General features: G+C 34.6%; 1 protein-coding gene across 9 annotated transcripts in view; it reads left to right on the top strand.

The window, feature by feature from the left end:
* The window catches only part of ZNF148 (zinc finger protein 148), a 130,896-nt gene that overhangs the window by 62,799 nt on the left and 40,760 nt on the right, over nt 1–27,337 (top strand). For 8 of the 9 annotated variants that reach the window (XM_069475149.1, XM_069475147.1, XM_069475145.1 and 5 more), the window contains 3 exons: nt 15,404–15,529; nt 24,902–25,025; nt 26,353–26,436. In XM_069475149.1, the coding sequence (XP_069331250.1) occupies nt 15,404–15,529; nt 24,902–25,025; nt 26,353–26,436 (334 nt within the window). The remainder of the gene's footprint in view (nt 1–15,403; nt 15,530–24,901; nt 25,026–26,352; nt 26,437–27,337) is intronic. The other variant, XM_069475150.1, reaches the window with a different exon arrangement.

Genomic DNA, 27,337 nt, shown 5'->3' with positions numbered 1-27,337 from the left:
TAAAATAAGCCATCGTGACAAAGATCTCCCTAGTGCTACCCCTTTATAGTCATACCTCTTCTCTTCCCCCTCACCATTCCTAACCCATAGCTATCCCTAATCTGTTGTCCATCTCTGTAACCTTGTCATTTTGAGAATGTTATACCGGTGGACTCACACAGTATGTGACCTTTTGAAATTGACTTTTTTTTCACTCAATATAACGCTCTTGAGAGCTATCCAGTTGTTATGTATACCAGTAATATATTCCTTTTTTTTTTTTTTTAATGGAGTAGTAATCCGTGGTATATGGATGTATGGATTACCACAGTTTTACCATTCATTTATCTAGGAACATTTAGTTGTCAGGTTTTGGCTATTACAGATAAAGCTGTTGTGAACACTGGTGTGCAGGTTTTTGTGTGAACGTAGGTGTTGTATCTCCAGAATAAATCATACCCAGCCATACTCCTATTACCCAGATATAATCACTCTTAACATTTTGGTATATGTGCCTTATGCTTTTTTGATATGTATACCATATGTAGGATCATTTTGCTTTTTATCTTTGCTTTTCGCTTAGCATATTTTGAACTTTTCTCAACTCCTTATTCTAAAACTTCTTTAATGTCTGCTTGATATTCCATTTTTATGGTAACCCATAATTGGGTCCTGTTATTCCTAATAATGATAAATTTGAGTCCATTATGAAAAGCTGTATCATGCCATGTACCAGATGGCCAGAATTTAGGATTTACATAACATTGCTTTATAGTAGAACATAAAAGACATGCGAAATTGTATCTCTTATTTATGTGTTCTTGTTGATGAGGCAGAGTGGTAAAGGGCAGGTCTTAGGACCATGAATATACATTTTTGAATTGAAGAGAGAACATTGACCTAGAACAACATGATCCAAGTCCCCAAGTGTGTAGAAGAAACTTAAGCTAACAGGCTTTCATTCACATTTTTTCTAGATTGTGCTAAAAGAAAAATAATAATAATTGGTATTGAACATGTTAATGGTTTTCTTCTTTCATTTGCTTATTCATTTGGAAGCTATAAAGAACTTTATTTTATATTAAATTTTTTTTTTTTTTTTTTTTTTTTAAGAGACAGGGTCTCTCCCTGCTAAGCTGGAGTGCAGTGGCATGATCATAGCTCATTGTATCCTCAAACTCCTGGGCGTACACGATCTTCCTGCGTCATCCTCTTGCGTAGCTAGGACTACAGGCATGTGTCACCATACCCAGCTATTTTTTTATTTTGTAGAGAGGAGGTCTCACTGTGTTATCCAAGCTTGTCTTGAACTCCCGGCCTCAAGCAATCCTCCCTTCTTGGCCTCCCAAAGTGCTGGGATTACAGGAGTTAGCCATTGTGCTTGGCCTTTTTGTTAATTCAAAACAAAAAGTTAAGTTTTGAGTTTTCTTAAATTGTTAATTTTAGATTCTGTAGCCTAGTAAACTCTCTCCCTAGTGTCTGGTGACAGGTGAAGTAAAAGTTCTTCATTTGTTATAACTGCTAATTTTCAGAATTTATCTTGACCCTCTAAATCAGTCACCTAGATTCAGCTCAGTTGCCCTACATTTTTGACAGTAAAGTATAGGCCAACTTTTGAATGCCTACAGTTTACTCATCAGGACTTTGTTTTCTAGATGTTAGATATTTAAAGTTTAATAAAATTAATTTTTCAGTTCCTTAGTCATACTAGTGACATTTCAAGTGCTCAGTAGCCACATGTGGCTCATGGTTTCTGTATCGGACAGCATAGATAAAGAACATTTTCATCACTGCAGAATGTTTTGTTAGATAGCACTGCACCAGAAAGCCTTTCAACTCAGAAACTACATTTATTTCAGAAATTACAAAAAAAATTTTGACTTACCCTTTTTGTTCTTCTCAAATCCACTCAGGCAGATTTAGACAATCATAAATTTTTATGGTCTTTATTTTTCCAGTTTGATGGAAAACACGTTAAGAGGAAAGACTTAACGTTCTGTATTGACAAAATGGAGGAAATTGTGATTCACAATGATATATGCTACATTTGCCTCCTAGAAAACTATTGCATTGTATCACTTGCAAGGAGTGAAGGGATATTATGAATTAGGGACTATCTAAAAAATCATGTTCTAGTCATGATGTAATAAAGTAAAAATGTTTCAGATATGTGTAAGTCCTGAAAAAATATGCATCAGCATTTGTGTAGCATTTTATTTTCATCATGAATTTCTGTGCTATAAAGCTGCATGAATAAAATTGCTACTTTCATACATTTTTGTATTTATGATTAAGTGTTTAATGGCCTAGGAAACAAAATCTGTTTGACCATTGGTATAAAACCTATGTTTTGTTTTTTAGTTTTAAAATTTCCTTAAATTCTATTCTTAGTCTAAGGAGGATGGTATAGCTGATTCTTTCACATCTGTGAAGCACCGGTCAATAAAAACCTAATATGTGGATGCTAGAGATTGGTGACTTCTTTCCTCCTATTAAAAAAGAAAAAGGAATTATTTTACTCATTTCAGTGGCTTTAAGGTATTTATTATTTTTGGCACACATTTTGCACTGTACTTTAATTGAAGAATTGGATTGCATTTATTGGTGACAAATGATCTTTCAGAATCATCTGGAAGGTGACAAATCTGTATTTGTTTGCTTAAATAGCATTGGCAGGATATACTGCTACCTCTCTCTTTGGCTAACTCCCAATTTGTCATCCATTACATTGTATATCTCTTCAAAGTCATTTATAAGTTGTATCCAATTCTTACTACCATTGCATTTCTTTTAAAGTTCATTTGAGGGATTCAGTGGTATTGTTATGTTCACTGCATGTTGGGTCCTTACCTTTTGAAGTGATTGCATTGGCTTTTATAGGGCCTATATGTTCCAAGAGTTGCTTTTTCTTTTTTTCTTTTTTTGAGACAGAGTCTTGCTCTGTTGCCTGGGTTGGAGTGCCATGGCGTCAGCCTAGCTCACAGCAACCTCAAACTCCTGGGCTCAAGCAATCCTGCCTCAGCCTCCCGAGTAGCTGAGACTACAGGCATGTGCCACCATGCCTGGCTAATTTTTGTGTATATTTTTAGTTGTCCAGCTAATTTCTATTCTTTTTTTTTTTTTCCTTTTTAGTAGAGACAGGGTCTCGCTCTTGGTCAGGCTGGTCTTGAACTCCTGAGCTCAAATGATCAGCCCGCCTCAGCCTCCCAGAGTGCTAGGATTACATCTTTTTTCTTTTTTTGAAATACATTCAAATCCTTTTTACTTCAGCATACTCTTTGAATCTCATTTTCAAAAGTAGATTAATTGAGCTTGTTTTAAGGAGAACATATGGCACCTCCTAACGTTTTTCACAAAATTTTATTCACATGCTACATGACTCCTAAAAAAAAATTGTCTCATCTAATAGGAATCAATATTTGAGCAGAAAGCATGGACTGGATACTATTCCTTCATAGTCTTTCCTGGTGAGAGTCATGTTGTTGATTTCAACTCACCTGATAAGTAGATGTATCAGAGTATCTCTCCTAGTAGATTGTTTTAGGAAGCCAACCCAGTATGGTCTATTTTTCAGTATCCTCCCCTGCCTTTAAAGTTGTTTGACCCTTAGATGGACATAAGTTGTTAATAGAAGATTTCTTTCTAGATGACTTTAATAACATAGCCCCTCTTGTAACACTCTTAGTGTAGTTCTGTCTAATCTTTCATGTCTAATTGCTTCATGTGGAATTGTGAAACAGTGGCTCCAAATGAGAAATATGCTCTTAGATCAGTAGTCCACAAATTGGAAATCATTTAGGAGAAGGCTATGATAGGGTCAGCCCAGCTCGACCAGTTTCAGAGATGTCTACTTTGGTCTTTTCATAATTATATGATGTAATTTATTATAAAAGAACTGTATAGTCATTGTGAAAATTAAAATGATATGAAAGAAAATAAGTAAAATTTCTTTGTTTTCAACCTATCTGCTCTAATTCCAAAGAGATAACTACTAATATTGATATCTTTCTGGAAATTTTTACAATTATAAATAAACATATTGGTTGTGTGTATGTGTATTTGTCTATATAATGTTTTGGGTATATAATATAAACGTATTTCATGTAAATATATGAATATTCTGTTTTATATAAATTGGATAATGCTATTTGTGTGCATTTGAAATTTGCATTATTCATTTAATGACATGTCTTGTAGAGATTTCCATGTTGTTGCATATAAAACTGTCTTATTTCTTTTAATGACTGATTAAATGGTATGCCATAATTTATTTAATCACTCCCCGATTGATTGACATTTATCTTATTACTAGGTTGGTTTGTTTGAATGAAATGATGAAAGGAACATGCTTGTATATGTGTGTGTGTGTTTGTGTATGCACATTTATAGCATTATTTCTTTATGTGTATTTTTATTGAAATATAACATTCATATAGAGAAGTACACAAATTGTGAATGTACTTCTTGATGCATTTTCCAAAAAGTGAACATCTTGTGGACCATTACTAGCATCCCAGAGGCCCTCCTCTTCTATCCTTTTTAGTCACAGTCCTTCTCTAATTCCTAAAGATTGCCATTATTCTAACACTTTCATCATAGTCTTTTAGTTTTACCTGATTTTGAATTTGAAATAAATAGAATCGTATACACTATGTACTCTAGTGTCTGCTTTCTTTGTTTTACATTGCTTATGCCATGTTATTCTGTGTAGCAGTAGTTTATTCTCATTTCTGTAGCATCATTGGTTGTGTGAATATCATTCATTCTAGTTATAATCGGCATATAGATTGTTTCTAGATATGGTCTATTATGAAAAGTGCTGTTGTGAATATTTTTGGATGTGCCTTGTGGTGCATGTATGTACCTATTTCTGTTGGTTGTATACTTAGAATTGAATTTGCTGGGTATGCGTATGTTCAGCTTTAGTACTTACTGTCAAAGTTTTTCTAACTGGTTTTGCCAATTTATAGTTGCTCCATATCCTTGCTATTTGGTATTGCCAGTCCTTTTAATTTTAGCCATTTTGGTGGTTGTGTACAGGAATTGCAACGTGATTTTAGGTTTCCTTTCACTGATAACTAATGAAATTAACTATTTTTTCATGTTTATTGACAATCTGGATATTATTTTCTGGTAAGGTAGATGTTCATGTTTTGCCCATTTTTCTATTAGGTTTCTTTCTCTTGCAAATTTGTAGTAGTTCTTTATTTGTTGTATTATAATTTTCATTTCTGATTCTGGCTTGTCTTTTTTTTTTTTTTAAGAGAGCATCTCACTTGTTGCCCTGACTAGAGTGCAGTGGCATCATCATAGCTCACTGCAAGCTCAAACTCCTGGGCTCAATTGATCCTCTTTCCTCAGCCTCCTAGCAGCTGGGATTACAGGCACATGCCACAGTGCCTAGCTAATTTTTCTATTTTTCATAGAGGTGGGTTCTTGCTCTTGCTCAGGCTAGTCTTGAACTCCTGACCTGTAGTTCACGCCTGTAATCTTACCACTCCGGGAGGCCAATGCGGAGGATTGCTTGAGGTCAAGAGTTCAAGACCAAGCAGGCAAGAGCGAGACCCCGTCTCTATGCTTATAGCCCCGGGACGGGTGACACGAATGCATTGTGTGTAACCAGAATGTTTGTACTCCCATAATATCCTGAATTGAAAAACTAAAATAAAATAAAAAGATTACAAGTATGAGCCATTGTACCCGGCCCTGGCTTGTCTTTTTACTCTTTTGATAAAGAGGAGTTAATATTAATAAGATTTCATTTATAAGTATTTTCTTTTTGGTTAGTGTATCATGTGTCCTTTTAAAGAAATTTTTGTCTACCTCAACTTTGTGAAGATATTTCCCTTTGTTAACTTTTAAAAGCTTTATGGTTTTCCTTTTCCATTTAGATTGACAATCCATTTGAAATTAATTTTTGTTGGTGATGTGAGGTGGGGATCAAGATTTATTTGATGTCTGGTTTTTTTTTGTTTTTTTTTGTTTTTTGACTCACCCATAGAGATTTTCTTTCAGTTCAGTTTGCTGTCTTAATGTTTCAGTTTTTAGAACAACTCAGTATGTTGTTATAAGATAATAATAAGTAGATTTTTTTCTTTGATACTAAGGATTTACACTAACACTGGACTTAGTATCTTTTTAAGATTGTAAAAATTTTAAAACTATGATGATAATAAAAATGTTATAATCTTATTACTCTAGAGTTACTGTTAACATCCATTGTTAGCATTTTAGTGTTTCTTTTTTTTGTTTCCCTGTGTAGGTATTTGTATGTTTATACAAGATTTGTTGCATATATGTTTGTATAAAATTATAAAATGTTTATTACATATTTATCTATGTCACCCTTAAACCATGAGCATTTCTCTATGTCATTAATACTATTCAAAAGTCAGATTTCTAATAAGTGTATAATGCCATATAGCTGTATTATAACTTAACTTTTTTTTAACTATTATAAATAACATTGTGATGTTATATGTGAGATTATTTCTTCAGTATAGGTTTCTTAAGGGTCTTAATATATGTTGGCCAAATTGTAGTCCACAAAAGATGACCAATTTAGTTTCTCTGTGTAGTACATGAGAGTCCCAACTTAATATCTTTATAAATGATCTAGAGAAGGAAATGTGAAATGTGTTTTCTAGATTTGTGTGTTGTGTTTAGGAAAAAACCCCAACAACTGGACTTGGTCTTGGGTGGAAGGTAGAGAAGAAAATTAAAATATAGAATATTTAGGTGGGATACTGGGATAATTGAAAGGCAGGGAATTTGGAAGGAGGATATAATTTGAAAAGAAAGATTTATTTTAGCCACATTGAGTTTTAAATGTTAAGTTGTCTAAGTGCAGATAATTCTGTAGAAATTGGTAACCCTTTTTGTATTCAAGCAATTGCATATCTGCAATTGTATGATAATAATAACCATATATATTTATTTAGGACTTTAAGGTTTTCAAACTACTCTATGTAATCTTATTTGATTTTCTGATGTAAGATGGATATTATTACTACCACCAATTAACAGATGAGAAATGATTATGATAATGATAGCATCAAGAATCTACAGTATACTGTAGTTATGCTTTACATATATAATCTCATTTAACTCTGCAGAAATCCTGTGAGGTTTTTTTCCTTCTATTTTATAGGTGAACAAAGTTCCAAATAACCAAATTTTAGTAGTTCAACCTCACACCGTTAGCATTACTATCTGGAACTGGATTTTTATTTCTTTTAACTCCCACTCTTGTTTTGTCATACTGCATCTGGAATCCAAGTTCTCTCAGCTGGTAATTGGAAGAGATGGCATTGAGACTCAAGTCTTCTAATGCTTTACTTAAATATTGTTTGTGTTTTCTCCACTTTTTAAAAAACTTTTTCTTTAGTAGTATCCATGAGACATTCCAGAACCACTAGAAATTCTTTTCATATTCTGGAAGCAACTATAGTTCATATATGGAAAAGTACAATATATACAAAAAGCATTTTTAAGTAAGTTTGAGTAATTTGGATTTATTAAAAAGCATTTATAGTAGTGGAAATAACACTGGACTGAAAGGTGTCAGATCTTGGTTTAAGTCTAGTTTTGACACTTAACAGCTTGGGCAAGATTCTTATTTCCCTGAAGTTCTAGGTTCCTTATTGGTAACGGGACAAGAATTTATATAATGGTATCTAAGTATATTACACAAATATAATTTAAATGACAGATCTTAATAGTTAGGATCTCAGTCACTGGATTTGGAAGACTTGGATTTAAATTTTGGCTTTCTCTCTTAATTAATGTTATTTTAGGCAAATGACTTAACCTTCCTGGGCTTTAGTTTTCTATTTTTAAAATGGGATGAAAACACTTACCATAGGGTTACTGTAGGATTAGATGCAATAGACTGTGCAGGATAGAGACCATGTGTCTTCCCCATCCATTGTATCTTTAGCATCTAGGACAGTGCTTGAAACCCAGTAAATGGTAGATAAATCTTAGTTTACTATGCTGAGGAAGAGGAATCAGAAACTTGCAAAACACCAGTAAATGTTGACTATTTTTATAGTTAGAAAAATCAGAGTCTTAGAACAGTTTTTAACTTTTTATTTTGAAATAATTTTAGACTTAAGGTTGCAGAAGTAGTAGCATCCATGTAAACTCTTAACCCAGCTTCCCCTAATGTTCTCAAACTCTTGAGCTCAAGCCTGGGCTCAAGCCATCCTCCTGCCCCGGGCTCCCAGAGTGCTAGGATTATAGGCGTGAGCCACCATGCCCAGCCATTCCTAATGTTAAAGCTAATACAACCATGTAGTATAGTTGTCAAAACCAGGAATTTAACATTGGTAAAATACTATTAAACTACAGACCTTATTTTGAATTTCATCTGTTTTCCCCACTATTGTGTTTTTTCTGTCCGAGAATTCAATTCAGGATCCACATTTCAGTTAGTTATTGTATTTTCTTAGTCTCTTCTAACCTGTGGCAATTGCTCAGACTTTACTTTTTCTTTTATGACCGTGATACTTTGATGAGTGCTGGTCAGTTATTTTGTGGATTGTCACTCAATTTGAGTTTGTCTGTTTTCTTGTGGTTAGATTGAAGCTCTGCATTTTTGACAACCTCACAGAAGTGATGTTGTGTCCCTCTCAATGCATCATATCAGGGGGGCATAATGTGAATGTGTCTTATAACTGGTGATACTAACCTTGATCCTTTCTTACTGCCAGATTTCCCCACTGTAAAGTTATAGTTTTTCCCTTTATAATTGACAAATATCTTGGAGGAGATTTTTTGTGACTGTTTAAATATCCTGTTTCTGACATTTTTTGGCACCCCCCCCCCCCTTTTGAGGCAGAGTCTTGCTCTGTCGCCTGGGCTAGAGTGCCATGGCATCAGCCTAGCTCACAACAACCTTAAACTCCTGGGCTCAAGCTATCCTCCTGCCTCAGTCTCCCAAAGTGCTGGGATTCCCCTAGCATATAACATTTTTAATGAAAAAGTAATCCTATATTCTTTTTCTTTTTTTTTTTTGAGACAGAGTCTTGCTTTGTTGCCCGGGCTAGAGTGAGTGCCGTGGCGTCAGCCTAGCTCACAGCAACCTCAAACTCCTGGGCTTAAGCGATCCTACTGCCTCAGCCTCCCGAGTAGCTGGGACTACAGGCATGTGCCGCCATGCCCGGCTAATTTTTTTTTTTCTATATATATTTTTAGCTGTCCATATAATTTCTTTCTATTTTTAGTAGAGATGGGGTCTCGCTCTTGCTCAGGCTAGTCTCGAACTCCTGAGCTCAAACGATCCGCCCACCTCGGCCTCCCAGAGTGCTAGGATTACAGGCGTGAGTCACCGCGCCGGGCCGTAACCCTATATTCTAAAACAAAAAATTTAGTGAGAAGAGGGGAATTCTTTACATTTTTGCAAATCTCTCTATTGTTTGGCTTAATTTAACTGGATTCTCTTATCTGTAGTGATATATTCTGTCTGTGGGGACATGTCATGTAGCTTTTGTAAAATGCCACTGTATACTTGTGAGAGAAGGGGAGTAAAAAAGGTAGGCATTATTATGAAAGTAGTTTTGATCTCATGGACTACTATCAGGGACCTTCAGGAGTCCTCACACTTTGAGAACCACTGATGTAGATTTACTGAAATTGTCCTAAAATAAAGGCATATATTACTGGAAGGATGGATCCAGAACTGCCATGAGGAAAAAGAAAGAACTTAAATTTTGTAATTTTATGGAAGTTGGAGAATAGGATGTCTAAGTAGGATAGAGATGGGTAGCACTGTTTAAGGGAAGGCTAGTTTGTTTGATCACTTCATCTAAATCATAAGATGCTGGTATAGCAACCAAAGTGTAAATTTATAGTTGAGAAATGTAATTGAGAAGTAGATCAAAATGTTTTTTTCCCCAGTTGTGGATCCCTGAAACTTTTCAAAATCAAAGGACAGCTATGGACTTTCTCTCCTGACAAATGTAGCTGCTTTCAAAGTCTAGCATACAATCATGGGTCAGGCAGAGGGGAAGGGATATGGTTCACAAAGTTCTATGCATCAGTGTACTGCTTCACCTCCCTGCGCTGTGCTGTGGCTTTGTCAGCTTGGAATTTGAAGTCTTCGTTTTGGCTAGTTACATCTAACTGCTCTTGCCAAACCCATCCTGGGAAGATGGATGCACACTCACATACAGGAAATACACAGATATATATGCACACACACACAGAGTTATACTCTTGTTCTTAAATTTCTCCTTTTCTAGACTCCATGAATACCCTCAAATATTGCTAACATTCTTTATTTAGACAGTATGTTTGTAGTACAGTTAATTGTGTTACATCTTTCTTTTTACATTTAAATACTTGTTATACTTTTGGTCACCTTGATTCAACTTGAGTGTTTCCTAGGCAGTGTTTTGAAACAGGTTCTTTCTAGTGATAGTCAAATACATCTTTTTTAAAATACGGTTCTGTACTATTTTTACTCTTAGAATAACCATTTCTCTAAATTTGGGGATAGCTATTTTATCTCTATCTGCTAACTACAGATTATTCTTTCAAAATGTTTGTCCAAAAGAAGAAGGATAGCAGTTGGAAAAATTTTGGTCCACAAGAATTTATTTTATAGAGGAAATTTGAGTCTGCTTTTAAGAGAAGACATAGCTGATGGAGTCAGGGAGACTGTTTAAGAGAGGGAGTGAAGGAGCAGAGCCTTGAAGATGGGTGGGAATGGAATTAGTAGCAGAGTATACTTTTACTCCATTGGGTGGGAGAATGAGTGAAAATACTAAAAATTGAAATTGAAAATTGATAGGAACATGTGGCTCCAGAAGTAGAGAGGAGAGATTATAAGGACATACCCTTCTGCCAAGTGAACAAGGTCTTTTCTGTAAAGTAGATCATATAAAATCATGAAAGCTTAGCTGGGGAGCTTATTTATAATTGATAGTATTGGCAACAGCATGGAATTGCAGATTCCTCACTGGGGAAATGACAGAAAAAAAGTTTTATATTAATTTATTTGTGGAAGAGTACATTGGGAGATGATAATACCCTAAGTCAGTGATGTTGGTAAGATTAATTGAAATGAAATGGATGTCACTGGATATAGGTAGAGGATATTGAGAATGAAGAGAAGGAAGAGTCCAAAATGATTCCAAGAAGTCAGTTACCTTCTTGTTTGGGAGGTGGGGATAGGGGATAGCACAAAATTTGCAAACCAGAGGAAATATTTATTCATCACATACTATGGTAGTATTATTTTAGGTACATTTATATTTGTTATATCACTTACTAACATTATTGAGTCTGGAAGAAAGAAGTTGGGAAGAGTAGTAGATTTGGAAGAAAAAATAAAAAGGGAGGATATATATGATACACTTGCAGCTCTGATTCAGTCTCTCTTTTCATCCACAAAGCCTGTGTTTCAAACCTTCTTCATTTCTCCCTCTGAATTCCTACCCTTATTCTATGTACCATTCATTTACTTAGAGCATTACATGTGCTGTCTTTAATTAGTAGTTTGGGTTTTTTTGCAGTGCATCAAAACTCTGCATCTACATTTTAAGGCCTTTGAAAGGAGATCTCATATTTAGAATGTGTTCTGAGTATCTAGGATGGTGCTTTGCACGTATCAGAATCTCAGTACGTTTTTGTTATAATATTTTAGCCTGACTGAATTTAGCACAGAACAGGCACTTAATAGCTGTTGAATGAATAAATGGGTGAAAGCTATTATGGGAAATATCAACAAAGAATATCTTACTTTAATCTATCTAGATAATATTTACATACATGAAATAGTTAAATAGAAAAATAAGACTATTTATTTATCTTAAGGCCAGAAATTAAATAAGTCTTGGAAAAGAAAGTCATTCTGGATTCTGGGCTTGACTTAGTGATTAAAATTAAGGGAAGGATTTTTTCAATACACTCAGGAGGATAAAGAGGAAGAGATTGAAAATGAGAAAAATATCGGGATATTTAAGAGACCTGTTTTAGAATTTCAAGAAAGACCAACAAAGGCAGTGGCAAGGGGTAAGGAAACATGACACTATAGGACTCTATTTCTGAGTATGTTGGGGAGGAAGTTAGATCAGTATAGAAGGTAGATAAGAAAAGGGAGTCATGTCTGGTGGCTTCTATAGTTTCAAAGTGGGATGCCCAAAGGAATCTTGGGTCAATGGATGAGCAGGGGTCTTAGAGTTTTAGGAGGAGAAATGTCTGGGTTTAGTCAAATCTGATTAAAGCAGGATGGGTAGGGTGGTGGTTGGTAGTGGTGTTGGTATTTCTGGACTGGTAGTGAGAGCAGCATTTTGAAATTCAGGTCCTCACATAGGCATGAGGGTGTTAATGGGAGACTGGGTGAAATGGTATAGCTCGAGTGATGGGGAAGAAACCAGAGTATTTGTTTTTGTTTTTTAAAAATCTGACATATTTCCTAGACTGTTCTTGATACTTTCCTAGACTTTTCTTGATACTCTAATGAATGTATTTCAAAAATCCAGCAAACCTGTCTTTTCAAACATTACCCATCTGCTGATGCCTGCTTTCGATTAATTATATTTTGGTTTATTTTTATGTGTGAAGCAACGCTGAGAACATGTTTTTCTTTTAAAGAGAGTTCTCAAGGAAAGGGTAGACAGTTTATGGATGAATTATTTCTTTTGCTATGCGTAAGAAGTTTTCTTATTTTTATAGGTTATTGTAGTCTTGCTTGGGCCAAAGAAGGGTTAAGTTTTTCTAGCCTTTTTTGCAGCTCATTCTTTCTTTCTGTCTTACCATTATCATACCATCTCTTTGTGTTTTTTGGATTTACCAGCATCTTTTCTCAGCACTTTAGGATGGACCATACACTTTCTGCAAAGTTATAAGTTATATAGAAAGGAGATTACTTTATTCCATTATGGATAAGAAGCCTATTTGAGCATTCTGAAAATGTAACTTGCTGTGTGTCTATTGACATTCACTAGTCTTTGATCCACAGATACTTCTAGGTTTGAATTTGTGCTTTCATAATGTTAAAAGTATACCTTATAATTGAAAACGATAGTATTAATATGATTACTTTCCATATATGTGGAATAACTAAAAGGTTAAGCTATATGCTTTTTTTTTTTTTTTTTTTTTTGAGACAAAGTCTCTTTTGCCCTGGCTATTGTGCTGTGGCGTCAGCCTAGCTCACAGCAACCTCAAACTCCTGGGCTTAAGCAATACTTCTGCCTCAGCCTCCCGAGTAGCTGGGACTACAGGCATGCGCCACGATGCCCAGCTAATTTTTTCTATATATTTTTAGTTGTCCAGATAATGTCTTTCTATTTTTTAGTAGAGACGGGGGTCTCGCTCTTGGTCAGGCTGGTCTCGAACTTCTGACCTTGAGTGATCCTCCTGCCTCAGCCAGAGTGCTAGGATTACAGGCGTGAGCCACCGCACCCGGCCCAGATATATACATATTAATCATTCTTTTTACTGTTTGCACATAAAGGCCCTTCTTTGGTTTATGAATAGCTGTTAACTGCAAAGCTTATTTATGAATGTCTATACTTGATACTTTTGCTAAAAAAGAGTTCCTTTGTTTCTTATTGCTGCATACTACATTTCTGTGGTTTCTTTGCAGTTTATAAGATGACAGAAATGTTTAAACTACTTTTTGGTGCTTTTTCAAAATAGGACAGAGCAATTCCACAGCTGCTTAGATGGTCTGTTATCTCTCTTTGTCTCGTACCCAGCCCAAGTACTTGCTTTTCAGTAGATACCACTTCAGAGGCAATAAGATGTCTGTATTTCAAAGCCTTGTTGGTAGTGATTTTATCATTCTATTTTGTGTTCTAAATAATTGATAGCAAAAGAAGCCATAAGAGTGGTCACTCTGCTGTTCTATAACCTGACAGAATTATTAGCTAAATAATCATTTATATCATGTTTTTGTGCCAAGTTTCTTAATTTGTGATTCTCGCACTGCCTGTATTTCGGGAATTCATGAAAGCTTCCACTCCTCATTTTGTCATTGTGAAGTCCCTGCTTATGTTGTTTTCCGCATGAACCCCTTCTATACAACTGTTTTCTAACTTTATGTTATGAATCTGTAAGATGTTCATAATCTTGTACACCCTGCTTTTTTTTTTTTTTTTTTTGAGACAGAGTCTCACTCTGTTGCCCAGGCTAGAGTGCCGTGGCGTCAGCCTAGCTCACAGCAACCTCAAACTCCTGAGCTCAAGCGATCCTCCTGTCTCAGCCTCCCGAGTAGCTGGGACTACAGGCATGCACCACCATGCCCGGCTAATTTTTTCTATATATATTTTTAGCTGTCCATGTAATTTCTTTCTATTTTTAGTAGAGATGAGGTCTCGCTCTTGCTCAGGCTGGTCTCGAACTCCTGAGCTCAAACGATCCGCCCACCTCGGCCTCCCAGAGTGCTAGGATTACAGGCGTGAGCCACCGCGCCCGGCCCACCCTGCTTTTTAGTGTTTTTTTAAAAATGTAGCCATTAGCACATTGTACTTGGATTATTCTCAAGGAGTTTTGCTGTATTTTATATAGCCTATTGAAAGTTTCTTAGTTTTAAGATTCTGATGGTTTTTTTTTTCAAGGATAGATTGAAAATATAGCAGTGAGGAGGGGGATGACTAAACACCAACAAATCTGATGAGAATTGAGGGTACCCTTAGTGATCTTAAAACCTTGGTTTTGGTTTTTATTTTAGGACACGCAACTCAGAACTGAGATCTAAAGATGTGATAACATTGTTGAAATCTTAATGTTTCTTGTAATATTTCTTATGTAGTTAACATCATGTCTTTTACAGAGTAGTGGCCTAAAATCATATGCAATTCTGTAAACACATGTTTGGTGACGGTTTGTTGTAGAACCCAGGAAAATACTGGCTAAGATCTTGTCAAAAATGTTGAGCATAAAGATAATTAAATTTTCATTGATAGTTTGACTTCACGTTTCTTTTGATGTGATCATCTTTTAGAATTTTGTGTTGTTTTCTGGATATTTTACAAATAAAAAGAAAGCCCATAGAGATATCTTTAAATACCTTTTATCTCCTAATATGTTATTGATATTTGGAACTTGACTTTTTTTTTTGTGCTTTTAACTTCATCAGTTTCCTTAAATGTGGGAATGAAATTAATATTGCAGTATCCTGACTTCTGCATTCTGCTAGGTTCTATGATCATCTTTCCCCAGGACATTTTTAATCTTTTTCCCAGGTAGATTTTTTTCTTTTAAATCTTAGTTTATTCCTTAGTTTATGTACTCTTGATTCGTATTTCTCAATTGACTATTAATGAATTCTGTAGCCGTCTTTTTAGTTGGCACACACATAGTCATTCTGTTAGCACCTATATATGTAGATTTAGCAAAGGAGTCAACAATGGCTTTTTTGTCACAATGGACTTTTTATTCATTTCTAAAATTGGCTTTTTTTTTTAAACAGATAAGTGTAAAGCAGGAAATTACTTTTACTGATGTATCTGAGCAACTGATGAGAGACAAAAAGCAGCTCAGAGAGCCAGTAGACTTACAGAAAAAGAAGAAACGGAAACAACGTTCTCCTGCAAAAGTAAGAAAACGTAATTAAGGTGGTGGTTGCTAACCTCTTAATCTTAAAATATTGTCACTCATAGGCAGGAGCCTGGTTAGACCTTAAGGCAGGTGTAAAAGTTGCACGTGGTTTAGTAAAGTTGGTATGCCGCACCCCTTCACCAAGAGGGAGGGAAGGGATGCATGCCTGCACGAAGGTGGTGGGCCATTGCTTTCCATTTTTTCACTTCTCTTTCACTATGTCCTCCTTTTTTCTAACAATGAACTTTTCTTATGTCTGTCTTTTCTCTAAAAACTAACATGGTATGTAGTGCCCTTGCTTCTCATTCATATTAGTTTTACTTATCTTAATATTAAGGCTTCAGGAAAATTTAATAATAGTTACTATCAAGAAAAAGTATGAGATACCTATAATAGAATGTAAGCTCCATGAGGGCAGAGACTTTATTTTATTCTCAGTTGTGTACCAAGAACCTGGCATGGGAGGCATAATATATACTCAATAAATATTTTATGGGTGAATGGATTAGTAAATAAACAAATGACCCAGTAAATACTGTTAGGAGTTACCTGCTATTTTTGGTTTTGTTTGTTTATTTATTTATTTATTTTTAAGTACAGTAATAATAGACTGTATATAGTATTTTTGTATTCCTAGGAATTCTCTGAACCTCTCTGCAATGAATTTGCATCTTTATAGTTATTTTTTATCTTTTTTCATCTCATGTAGTAAAGAAGGCTTTTTAAAAAAGCTTATAGCATGATTTTTTTGTTGTTGGCTGCTTTTTTTGTATTTGTGATTTGAAATCATAATCATCATATATTTTGTATGCTTTTGGACTCATTGGTGTGCTGGAGTCAGCTTGTACTGGCTTGTAAGAGCTGATTGCTAAATTTTCAGAAATTTTGCTGAAACGATTGGTAGCTTATAATTAGCCATGGTAGGAATATTTACACCACAGAAATCAGCAAACACTTCCCTACCGCCTGATTCCCTTAACTGGTTGTTAAACATTTACTAGCATACCACTACTTTCAGGTTACATAAGTGTGCCTACATAGCAAATTTTGAAAAATTCAGAGACTAAAACCATGGTTACATTGCTATTTGATTTTCTGCCCTTTTCCCTTTCTATCTTTTTTCAAATTTGTGTGGATAGATACATAGATATGAATATAGATTTAATTTCCTGATTTTTAGCATTTAAAATGTATATAAGCTATTTTTATACTTAAGGTTATTGTTTTTATAAACATTTTATTAGCTACATAATGTGTTTTTTAATAGATCACATTATATTTAATGATTGCTGTATTGGGCATTATTATTTTGTTGGAAAGTTGTATTTTTGTTTCCATTTTAAATCATAATGCACTTTAAATATTTATGTATTTATCTTTGTGCACTGTTGAATCAAAGGGTGTGAACTTTTAAAAAGGTTTCTTGATAATATTACTCCTTCTAGAAACATCATACCAATTACATTCCTACCTTCAGTAGACCTGAGGTGTATCTGTCTGTACTCTCACTGGCCTTGAATATCAGACTTTGCTTTTTTATAGCTTAGGATGAGTTAAGATTATAGTATAATTTTGAATTTCTTTAGTTTCTGGTCACACTAAACTTCCTTTTTTCATTTTCATTGGCATTTTATATTTGTGAAATCTCCTTCCCTCCCTCCTTTCTTTCTTCCTGCCCTCTTTTTCTTTTCTTGCCAGTCTTAATATTTTTCTCAGTAACTTATACGTTTTTTTTTTTGTTCTTTACATTAATAAATAAGTCAAGTTCCTCATATATAGAATAGGGGAAAAAATAATTTCTAAAATCATTTGTGATAGCGGTTATGTTACTTTGGGTTCACTGCTAATCTATGAGGAATCTGGTTCATTTATTTCAAGTCATTAAAAACAACATAGTATATATGTTGTTCTACATTTTCCTGAATATTTTATTACCATGTTTTTTCTGGTGCTGTTCTTTAATGTCTTTCTGAAATTCTGACTAAAACCCAGATTATTATCTTTTAGTAGGATGTTAGAATCTTTATTTGATGTTATGTTTTAGGTGTTTCTAAATATAGATCAAATTTTTAGAGGGCTTAAGCTATTTTGGTTGTCTAATTGGAGATGAACTCATTTATAATGTATTATTTTATAATATTTCTAAAGGTATTATTTAAATATTTATATACCTATGTAGTGGCCAGATGAAAGATTTGGTGTATTCTGAGTATAATGTATATGAGAAAATGTTTTACGGTAGTCTTTTTAGGAAATTCTTAGGAAGATGAAGTGACTAGAAATAATATGCAGCAGACAGGGGTGTAAGAATAACAAAGCAATTATTTTAAAATTGTCCTGGCATGTTAAATTTAATGAGACAGGGAGTGGTGGACTGTGTTTTATGCTGGTCTACGATCTCCAGGTGAATGGTTTTTTGTGTTTTAGTCTTAAAACTTTGAGATGTAACCAGTGAGTTATTTTATATTTTCTCAGGTGTGTGTTTAAAAATTTACACTTAGATCTTTTCTTAAAGTATCTTGATCTGCCCTTTTATATGAAGAGAAAGAAAAGTTTATCTCATGTTTGTAATACAGTATAATATTGCTTCTTTTAAATGCCTTAACAATTTTAAGTTTCTTAAAGAATTACAATTTTTTTTTTTTTTTTTTTTTTTGAGACAGAGTCTCACTCTGTTGCCCAGGCTAGAGTGAGTGCCGTGGCGTCAGCCTAGCTCACAGCAACCTCAAACTCCTGAACTCAAGCGATCCTCCTGTCTCAGCCTCCCGAGTAGCTGGGACTACAGGCATGCACCACCATGCCCGGCTAATTTTTTCTATATATATTTTTAGCTGTCCATATAATTTCTTTCTATTTTTAGTAGAGATGGGGTCTCGCTCTTGCTCAGGCTGGTCTCGAACTCCTGAGCTCAAATGATCCGCCCACCTCGGCCTCCCAGAGTGCTAGGATTACAGGCGTGAGCCACCGCGCCCGGCCAAGAATTACAATTTATTATGCTTAGAGGACTTCACTTTCCTCCAGACCTTTTCCAAATCTTAAATTTTGCCATTATGAGTATTTTGATTATGTGTCACCATTGTGTCAGATTAGGGATCTGCACAGGAAATATAACTGAAATAATGTGATGGATTTTTAGTAAAAATATCAGATCTTATATATATCCGTATAAATGGGGCTCTCTTCAAGATAAGCTTTATGGTGAGAAGTAGTATTGTTATGCCATTTCTAGCTGCCATGGATTGTAAGCAATAATTGCTTTCTGAACAGTTGTCGTATGGCAAAGCCTAGTCATCTTTATTTGGGGGACAGAGCCGGGTGGCAGGGGGACTTAGGCACAGTGGAAAAGCTTAGTCATTTTAAGGTAGGTTTTGCTATTTGAAAATTGCCAAAATAAACTTGGCAACATGTCTGATCAAGAAGAGGGTAATTGAGCTAGGAGATACTGTCTAGGTCCAATTATTTGCTGCTATCATGGAATAAGCTTTTTTATGAAAGTAAAATTTCTACATAATAGAAGCTTGCCCTTTTAAATGTCAGATTTCATTTTATTTTAACCAGTCTTTTGGAAATCATATTTTCATTTTAAATATAATGCAGTTGAACATAATCCAGCTTTTAATGTCTTGGGGCTGACATAAACATTAAAATTAATCAGGTGTTACAATGAGTCCCTTTGGGAGGACTGAGATTCTAGGGCTCTTTTCCCCATTACCCTGCAAACTCCTGACTGCTAGACTTTAAGTCTTTTGTTTTTTACTTTAAGTGTTTTACTGATTATAATTGCTTTACTCTCTCATTCCTTAATGACACGCTATTCATACATTGCTATATCTGTGTGGCCATTTAACATCACTTTCCTTTGCCCATTTGATTCTGTTTTTGTTTTGTTGTGGATTAGGACCACAGATACGCTATTAGAAGTGTGTGAAAAGTGTAGGTAGATTTGATTCAATCTCAGAGCATTCATGTCTGTGGTTCTCCCTCCTGGCTCTGCATTAATCACCCATAGGGCTTTTTCCATAGATGCCCTTGCTCTGTCCCTGGAGGTCCATATTCAGGGGGTTTCCATTTATATTTTAAAAGAGCAAAGGTGAATATGATGTACATTTAAGTCTTGATACTAGAAGTTTCTGGATAAATGAGTTATTACTACCTGACTTTAATATTGGCTTGTTATATGAATTAGGAGTAATGTTTTTCGCCTCAGAAGAGTTTTATGAGGATTTTGGGTTAACATTAATGAATTCTGAGAATGCTGTTCAGTAAAATATAACAATATTATCTTAATCCTGTACTGTATATGTTTTATAGGTTTCTTCAAACTCCTTGGTATCAATTAAGAGAGAGCAGGGTACTTTTAATTATGTCTCTGTATTCTGAAATGTATCTTCTTGTTCATTTATTCGGCAAATAATTTGAATGCCTTTTATGTGCTAGGGTCACTTATCAGGTGCTGAAGAAAGGAACTGGGCTTATTATAACATTTTAGGTGGTCTGAATAAAAATTGATTATCCAAAGTTATGCTGAACTCAGGAAGGAAGAACATATTCCACACAACAAATAGATGATAAATTATATAGAGAATCTCTTCCCAGCAATTTATTACATACCCTTGGCTTCCAGAAAATTGTTGAGATTTTGGTATAAAAAAGATTTAAAATTGGAAGATATAAAATGAGGAAAATTTAATTAAATGGTACAGAGCAATAAATGTACCAGACATTTGTCATGCTTTCTTCTATGTGTTACCTTGATTTAGGAAGAAGTAGCTTTGAGGATGAATGAACTGGTTATAAGACTAGGGATGAAAATAGGAAATATGGAATAATACTTATGAGAAAATGAAGGCAGAAAATTAGCAAAATAATATATTAGTATTCTATTTATTTGATTTTCCCAGGGAGTTATGTGTTCGAGGTAAATTGTTTTTTCACAAAACTGAACCATAACTTTAAAAAAAAATCCTGATGCTTTTTTTTTTTTTTTTTTTTTTTAGAAAGTATCACATACTTCTTTGCCTAATATTCAGGAAACAGGAAAGAACCTTTTCTAAAACTCAAGGTCGTTATGTTGTACCATGCTTATGACATGGTAAATTTCATGTTCTGGTGCTGTTAAAAGCTTTATTTAAAAATGAAATTTGTTAATGAGTAAAATCTAGTATTGAGGGACAATAAAAAAATCCTGAAGTAGGAAAGAAAGTGACAATGTGAGGATAGGATATTAGCAGTAACTAGGATGGTCAAGATGTCATAATGCTTATTCCTCTGGATGACTTTGTTATTTTGTTGTATGTCTTTGGAGTTTCACTGTTCTTCCATTTCTAATTTGATTTGGAGAGCAAAGAGAATTATAAAAACTCTCACTTCTCACCCTCAGTTGCAGCAGAACATCTCATAATAGGTGAGAAATTTAAACTATGTTGTCTTTCAGGTTTTGGTGGCTTAGAAGTCGATTTCGATTGATTTGTAATAGGAATGTGTGATAAAACCTGTAGTCATTAATTTAAAATATGCCTTAGTAATTTTAGTAGTACATACATAGAATGTGGAAAATCATGCCTGCCTTTTTAAGAGAGCAGAACCCTTTCTATTGAGAGGCGTCAGCTTTTAGGTATTAGGTGGCACTTATCCTTAAGGAGTGAAAAATCTCTGAATTGAATAGGCAGAGCTTAGGGCTTTCCCTGATGAAAATGGGTGCATTATTTAAGATAACCACTCTGTGTGTGTGTGTGTGTTTGTCTGTGTATTTGTGTGTGTATGTGTGTATATATGTGTGTCTGTCTGTCTGTGTATGTGTAGCTAGCTGGAAACAGATTTTTCTCAACAAATATATCTACAGTGAACTATGACACTGAGAAAGCAGATTAACTGAGGAGTTCCAAGAGATACTGAATTTTTTTCTGTAAAATCTGTTTTAAATTTGTTGAACAGTTAAAAAAAAATAAAATGTGTTGGGTATTGTTTAGGCAATTACTAATTTTTCTTCTTTTTTTTTTTTTAAAGACTAGTCAAGTGCAGTAGTGAGGAGGGGGGAAAGTAGTAGAACAAGGAGTTTGATCTGTATAACTGACTGTGAACAATCAAGTGGGATAACTCACCACCTTTGGACCAGCCGGCAATTACTCATTTCTCTACTCTGTAAAGCCTCATTGCTTGATCTTTATAATATACCATATTTCTCCTTAAGTAGCAGTGACAGGAGGCAAGATAAAGCATCTGGAGATCCTATAGCAGACATCTTAGAATTTGAAATTTGTAATGTCAGATTCTTCATTTGTATTGGTGTTTATATGTTGAGAGGAAAAAAAACCAAAAATATTTTATGGTACCAGTAGCAGGTGAGACTGCCGATCTCTAAGGCAAACACACTTACCTGGTAGATCACGTATTACTAAAAGATCTTGAAAGGATGTGAACAAGAAAAGAATCCAAGTCTATACCAAGAAGAAAATTTTGCCTGCATTAATGCGCTTTTTCTGTTCTGCCAAGGGACTTTGTTCTTTGCATACCCACCTCTCTATAGCACTACTCAGTGTTCGGAAGACTGAAAGATTGAAAAGTATTGCTTTTATCAAACTTTTAAAAGAATAAAAGTGATAAACTCTGAGGGAAGTTTGGTGTGGATAGGCAGCCATGTCAGACAGGTATAGAGTCTCCACTGTGCTCCAGACACCATTTTGAACACTGGGACTATAATGGTGAATAAAACAGACAAAATCAGGTGGATATATGTAAAACAGGTTACAAATTGAAGGGCCATTGGTGTTCATCTGAGGCAAGGTGAGTTTTACTCTGTGTCCTTTAAACAAAGATGTTTGTTACCATGGCCTAAGAAAAGAAAATATAAAATGTCCAAGAGTTTGGTGTTTTTTTTCTTTGAACTTATAAATATGCTAGATCTTTCTGTGTATTTATCCACAAGGCAGTGGTAGCTGTTTCATCTGTAAAATTCACCTTGAATTAAGGCTTGATTCCATAATCAAAGGCAGCATTACCTCCAGTGCCAGAAAACAATGACCTAGAACTCCTTAACTCTTCATGAAAGGGCTTTGTACAGTCAAGGATTACATCCGTTTCACATTAAGCAACTTGGGCCAGATTTGTTCCTTACAAAGCCTTTCCTTGCAGTTGCTATGCTACAGAAAGCTATTAAACTGCCATGTTTTTTGGCACTTGCATTTTCTTACTTGTTATCAATGTATGTGGAAAAAAAAAATACCTGGTACTATCTTGTTTTTAGTTCCATTTTATACAAAATATTTAATACCTTTTTGTTTTTTGTTTTATGTTAGACATATATTGAATTATATTTTAAAAGATTTTGTGTTTTTTTCTTTTTGTACAGTGTTAATGTGCATATTATTATGTGACTTGGAGGAGTTGAAAAAATTTTAAACTGGCCAGAGATGAAACTTTCCATTCTCACTGACTCTCTTCAGGAAGCTGTGACACCCACTTCCATGCTCCTGCCAAATGTTTCCCTTCTGTGACTTTGGTGCATAGGCTTTGAAGCATTGTTGACCACATGGCAGTTTGCCCAGAACCCAAATGCCCTGTATAATTTGCATAATAATTACCATTGATTTGCATATAGTATAGGCTGAACTGTCTTCCTGAATTTAAAGTTAAAAATATTTATAATGATTGAAGCCTTTCCCCGTACTTACTCTCCTTTTCTAGGTTTGAGAAGGGGTCATAGCTGTGTGTTTCCGCAGCCCTTTGTATTTATCAAGATGCTTCCCGGATTTCTCTACCCTATGTTGGACAGTTTCCTAGCTCCCCTTCTGTATGCCGCACCCCACCCCCCCCAGCATTGTTTCCCTCTCGCTGGCCATGCCCCTTCTGATTTTATTTTCTAGTTTTCTTTGCTTCTTCATTTCATATTCTGCTATCTTTTTGTTCTCCTCAATAATGAAAAATAAATCAATATTTTTTCACTCTGCCACATGTCTGATGAGAGGCAGCTTAATGTTTCATGTTGAACATCTTGTAGGTAAATTAGAATACATGAAGCCCAAGGTGAGTTTCAGACCAGGTACACAATGTTCTCAATCTCAAGAATCCCAGGAAGATAAGGTTGATTTCTTTGTCTCCTATCTTCCTTCCCCATACCCACCTCTAATTTATTTATTTGACAATTATTTTTGGGAATATGTTTAACGGTTCATTTGCTCTAGGATAACCTTAGAGATCCTGGACTGAAACAAAATTTAAATTCTACTTTATTATTGAAAACTTAGTTTTCTCTTCTTCTTCTTCCTTTTTCCTTCTTCCTTCTCCTTTCTCCTCCCTTCTTGCTCCCCCTCCCTTCTCCCTTCTCTCTTCTTCTTGTAATAGGTAAGCAATGGTTCAGTTTTTTTTTTTTTTTTGAAACAGAGTCTTGCTCTGTCATCCTGGCTAGAGTGCAGTGGTATCATCATAGCTCACTGCAACTTCAAAACTCCTGAGCTCAAGCGATCCTCCTGCTTCAGCCTCTGGAGTAGCTGGGACTACAGGCACCTGACACCATGCCGGCTAATTTTTCTATTTTTTGTAGAGACAGGGTCTTGCTCTTGTGCAGGCTGTTCTCGAACTGCTGACCTTCAGTTATCCTCCCACCTTGGCTTCCCAAAGTGCTAGGATTATAGGCGTGAGCCACTGAACCCAGCCCCCAAAAATGTTTTAGGTATATAATCAGTGTCAAGTCTCCTTCCCACTTTATCTGTTATCTGCCCAGTTCCCCAGCCATCACAATCACGATTATATACATTTTATGTATATTCTTCTCAAGTAGTTTTTAATATATATAAGCAAATATATTTCTATACATGTTCTTTTATATACAAAAATTAGCAAAATTATACATTGAGTTCTAAACTTCGCTTTTTTAAATTTAACAAATCCCGGTGCTCTTTTTGTATAGTATATAAAGTACTTTCTCATTTTATAACCAGATAATATTAAATTGTATTAATTTCCTATGATTTATTTAACCTGTCCCATATTTATGGATATTTAGGTCATGTGTAAAACATAAGGCTTTTTTCCTGTATATATGAGAATTTGAAATTGAAAATAGACCTGTGCACACCCTAGCAGAGAACACATAGGGACTCCATTAGGTATTGGCATTACAGGGGAGGAGGCAGAGTGGTAAGATCTTAACCAGCTTCCAAGGTTTTATTAGTGATTTTTCCCATTCTGAGTTACATTGTCTTTTCCTACAATTAATAATAACATTATTCTAGTAATCTTTTCAAGATTATTTAAGAAAAAAATATTTCATTATATCTGGTGACCATTGTTTACATTATCTTTTTTAAAAATTAGTATTTAATTATGTTTTAAAAACTTGTTTCTTTTGTTTTTGCCTTTTTTTTTAAACTAGATCCTTACAATAAATGAGGATGGATCACTTGGTTTGAAAACCCCTAAATCTCACGTTTGTGAGCACTGCAATGCTGCCTTTAGAACGAACTATCACTTACAGAGACATGTCTTCATTCATACAGGTATTTCTTGAATTAAAATGGACTTATGACCATTAAAATTATTATCTTTGTTATTTTCATCTTCTTGTAAATGTCATTCATTCCTAAGAATGTAGCTAACCTGGCATTCCAAATCGGAGATTTCATAGGACAAAATGTCAGAAGGAAACCAGGAAAACTCTTAAGTGAGAAAACAATTAGCATGGATGTATAAAATTAACTAAATAGTCCTAATTGGACACTTATTTGGGTTAATGTGCTCCTTTTAGTTAGAGAAATGATTAAAGAATGTATTATTAAAAGCCTGTCAACATTAATTTTTTTGTACTAGATGTCTGGACAGAGTTTGAAATATGGATTTGGAAATCAAATAAAAAAAATGATAGCTAAGATCATGAAGTTTTGGAGAACAGAACTAAAGACTGATTGCAGACCTTTGGGTACACAAATTAGACATCTAAGATAAATTGTGGGAGCAAAAAAGCAATAATGGAAGTTTGACAAGTAGGAAAACATGGTGTCCCAGAGGCCAAAAGAAGAAAGAATTCCAAGCAGGGGATGATCAACGATGTCACAACCCTCAGGATAGAGAGAGTTAGAAAACTGAGAAAAAAAATCTTTGGAATCGATAGCAAGGAGATCACAAGTAGCTTTTCAGAAAGCAGAGTATAAGGGTTAAGCCACAAGTGGGTGGTGCAGAGTTTGAGACTTAGGGTAGACTACTCTTTAGGAAGGTGTGGTGAAAGAGAAGGAGTGACAGTACTAAGGTAGGAGTGTTTAGGATTGAAACAAGGTTTCTCAGCATAGAACAGAACAAAAAATACTTTCCTTAAAAGGAAAGGATCCTGCAGAGGGGGGAAGTTTGAAGAGTCAGGATTATTTTAAAAAGGGATGTTTAGAAAGTTCTGAAGGTTCTGAAGGAAATTGGTGAAAGAGAATAAAGGAAGGGATGGTTAGCCCTGGAGAACAGGGTGGGTGCTTCTTCCTCCAGATAAAAAGGAAGGACAGATATTTAAGACACATAGGTAACCTATAGAGTCCTTTCTCATCCCATAATTTTTAAATTTTATTTTAAGTTGTTTTACTTATTTCTTTTTTATTTCCATGAGGGATATAGGTCAAATTTAATCTCATTTTTATGTGCTTGTGAGAATATGCATTTTTAAATTTGGGGGAAAAATTTGAGAGGAAATAAAATTCTGTTAAGTTAATGAACAATGTAAAAGATTTGTGGATATTTTGAATTTTCCAAAATTTGGACTTTTAAAATTTATCTTTCCTCAGAAACAGTAACTAAAAACTATTATTTTATCCAGTAACTAATTTATGGATGTGAAATTATTTTAAGGCGAAAAACCATTTCAATGTAGTCAATGTGACATGCGTTTCATACAGAAGTACCTGCTACAGAGACATGAGAAGATTCATACTGGTGAGTGTTACCACCCTTACTAGCATCATTAAAATGACTATTTTCAGATGTAGGGAAGAATTTTTGAAAATAAGTAGCAACGACTTGTTGCCACTTTCATTGATTTAGACTGTAAATCGCAGTTTATCTTTTTTCTTCCATTAATAAATCAATGTTGATTGTTAAGACTTGGCTTTAATGTCCAAGCCCAATTAATTATTTTGAAATAGAGTCTTATAATAACTTAAAGTATATGTTTAAAGTGACACGAGGAAGAAAGCTTTTCTGAAATAGCTATTTCTTTAGGTGTTTAACAAGTTTAGAGTAGGTAAAGTTATTTACATTAATTAGTCTGGGGAAGAAAGCAAAATGCCTGAGCTATGAGAGGGTTAGTGGTACAACTCACTCTCTCTCTCTCTCTCTCTCCCCCTCTGTTTCTCTGACATATATAGCCTAACATACCAATAGACATGTAATCTTAAAAAGTTGGAAAAAATTTCTCAGTCAAGTTGTTAGTGATTTAGAAATAAATATTCCAGAAGATCAGTATAAAGGAACCCATGCCTTAAAAATCTAAGTCTCATTTTAGAGCAAATATTTATTTATATTTATTTTTTGACAAATATAAAACCAAGTTTTATAAACAACTTGATTTAGTAGATAGTTAAGTTTTGACCTTTGTTGCTTCTAAGCATGGTGAAGTGTTTCTTTAGAATTGATTTCCAGTGTTTTGCTTTTTGTGATAGAATAAAATCAGATTTGGTGAATTTGTAGAACTTGATTTTTATATTTAAATGGAACTGAGAATTGTGGTGATAATATAAGAATATTGAAATTATTAAAGTTCTTCATATTTCTTTGTTTTAAATACAAATGTTTTCATTTAGATGTGTTGTCATGATACCTGCAGTATCTGTATAAG

This window comes from Eulemur rufifrons, chromosome 7, assembly GCF_041146395.1.
Source record: "Eulemur rufifrons isolate Redbay chromosome 7, OSU_ERuf_1, whole genome shotgun sequence".
Lineage (NCBI taxonomy): Eukaryota > Metazoa > Chordata > Mammalia > Primates > Lemuridae > Eulemur > Eulemur rufifrons.
Note: the sequence above shows the minus strand (reverse complement) of the source record. Positions and strands in the feature narration are given on the sequence as shown.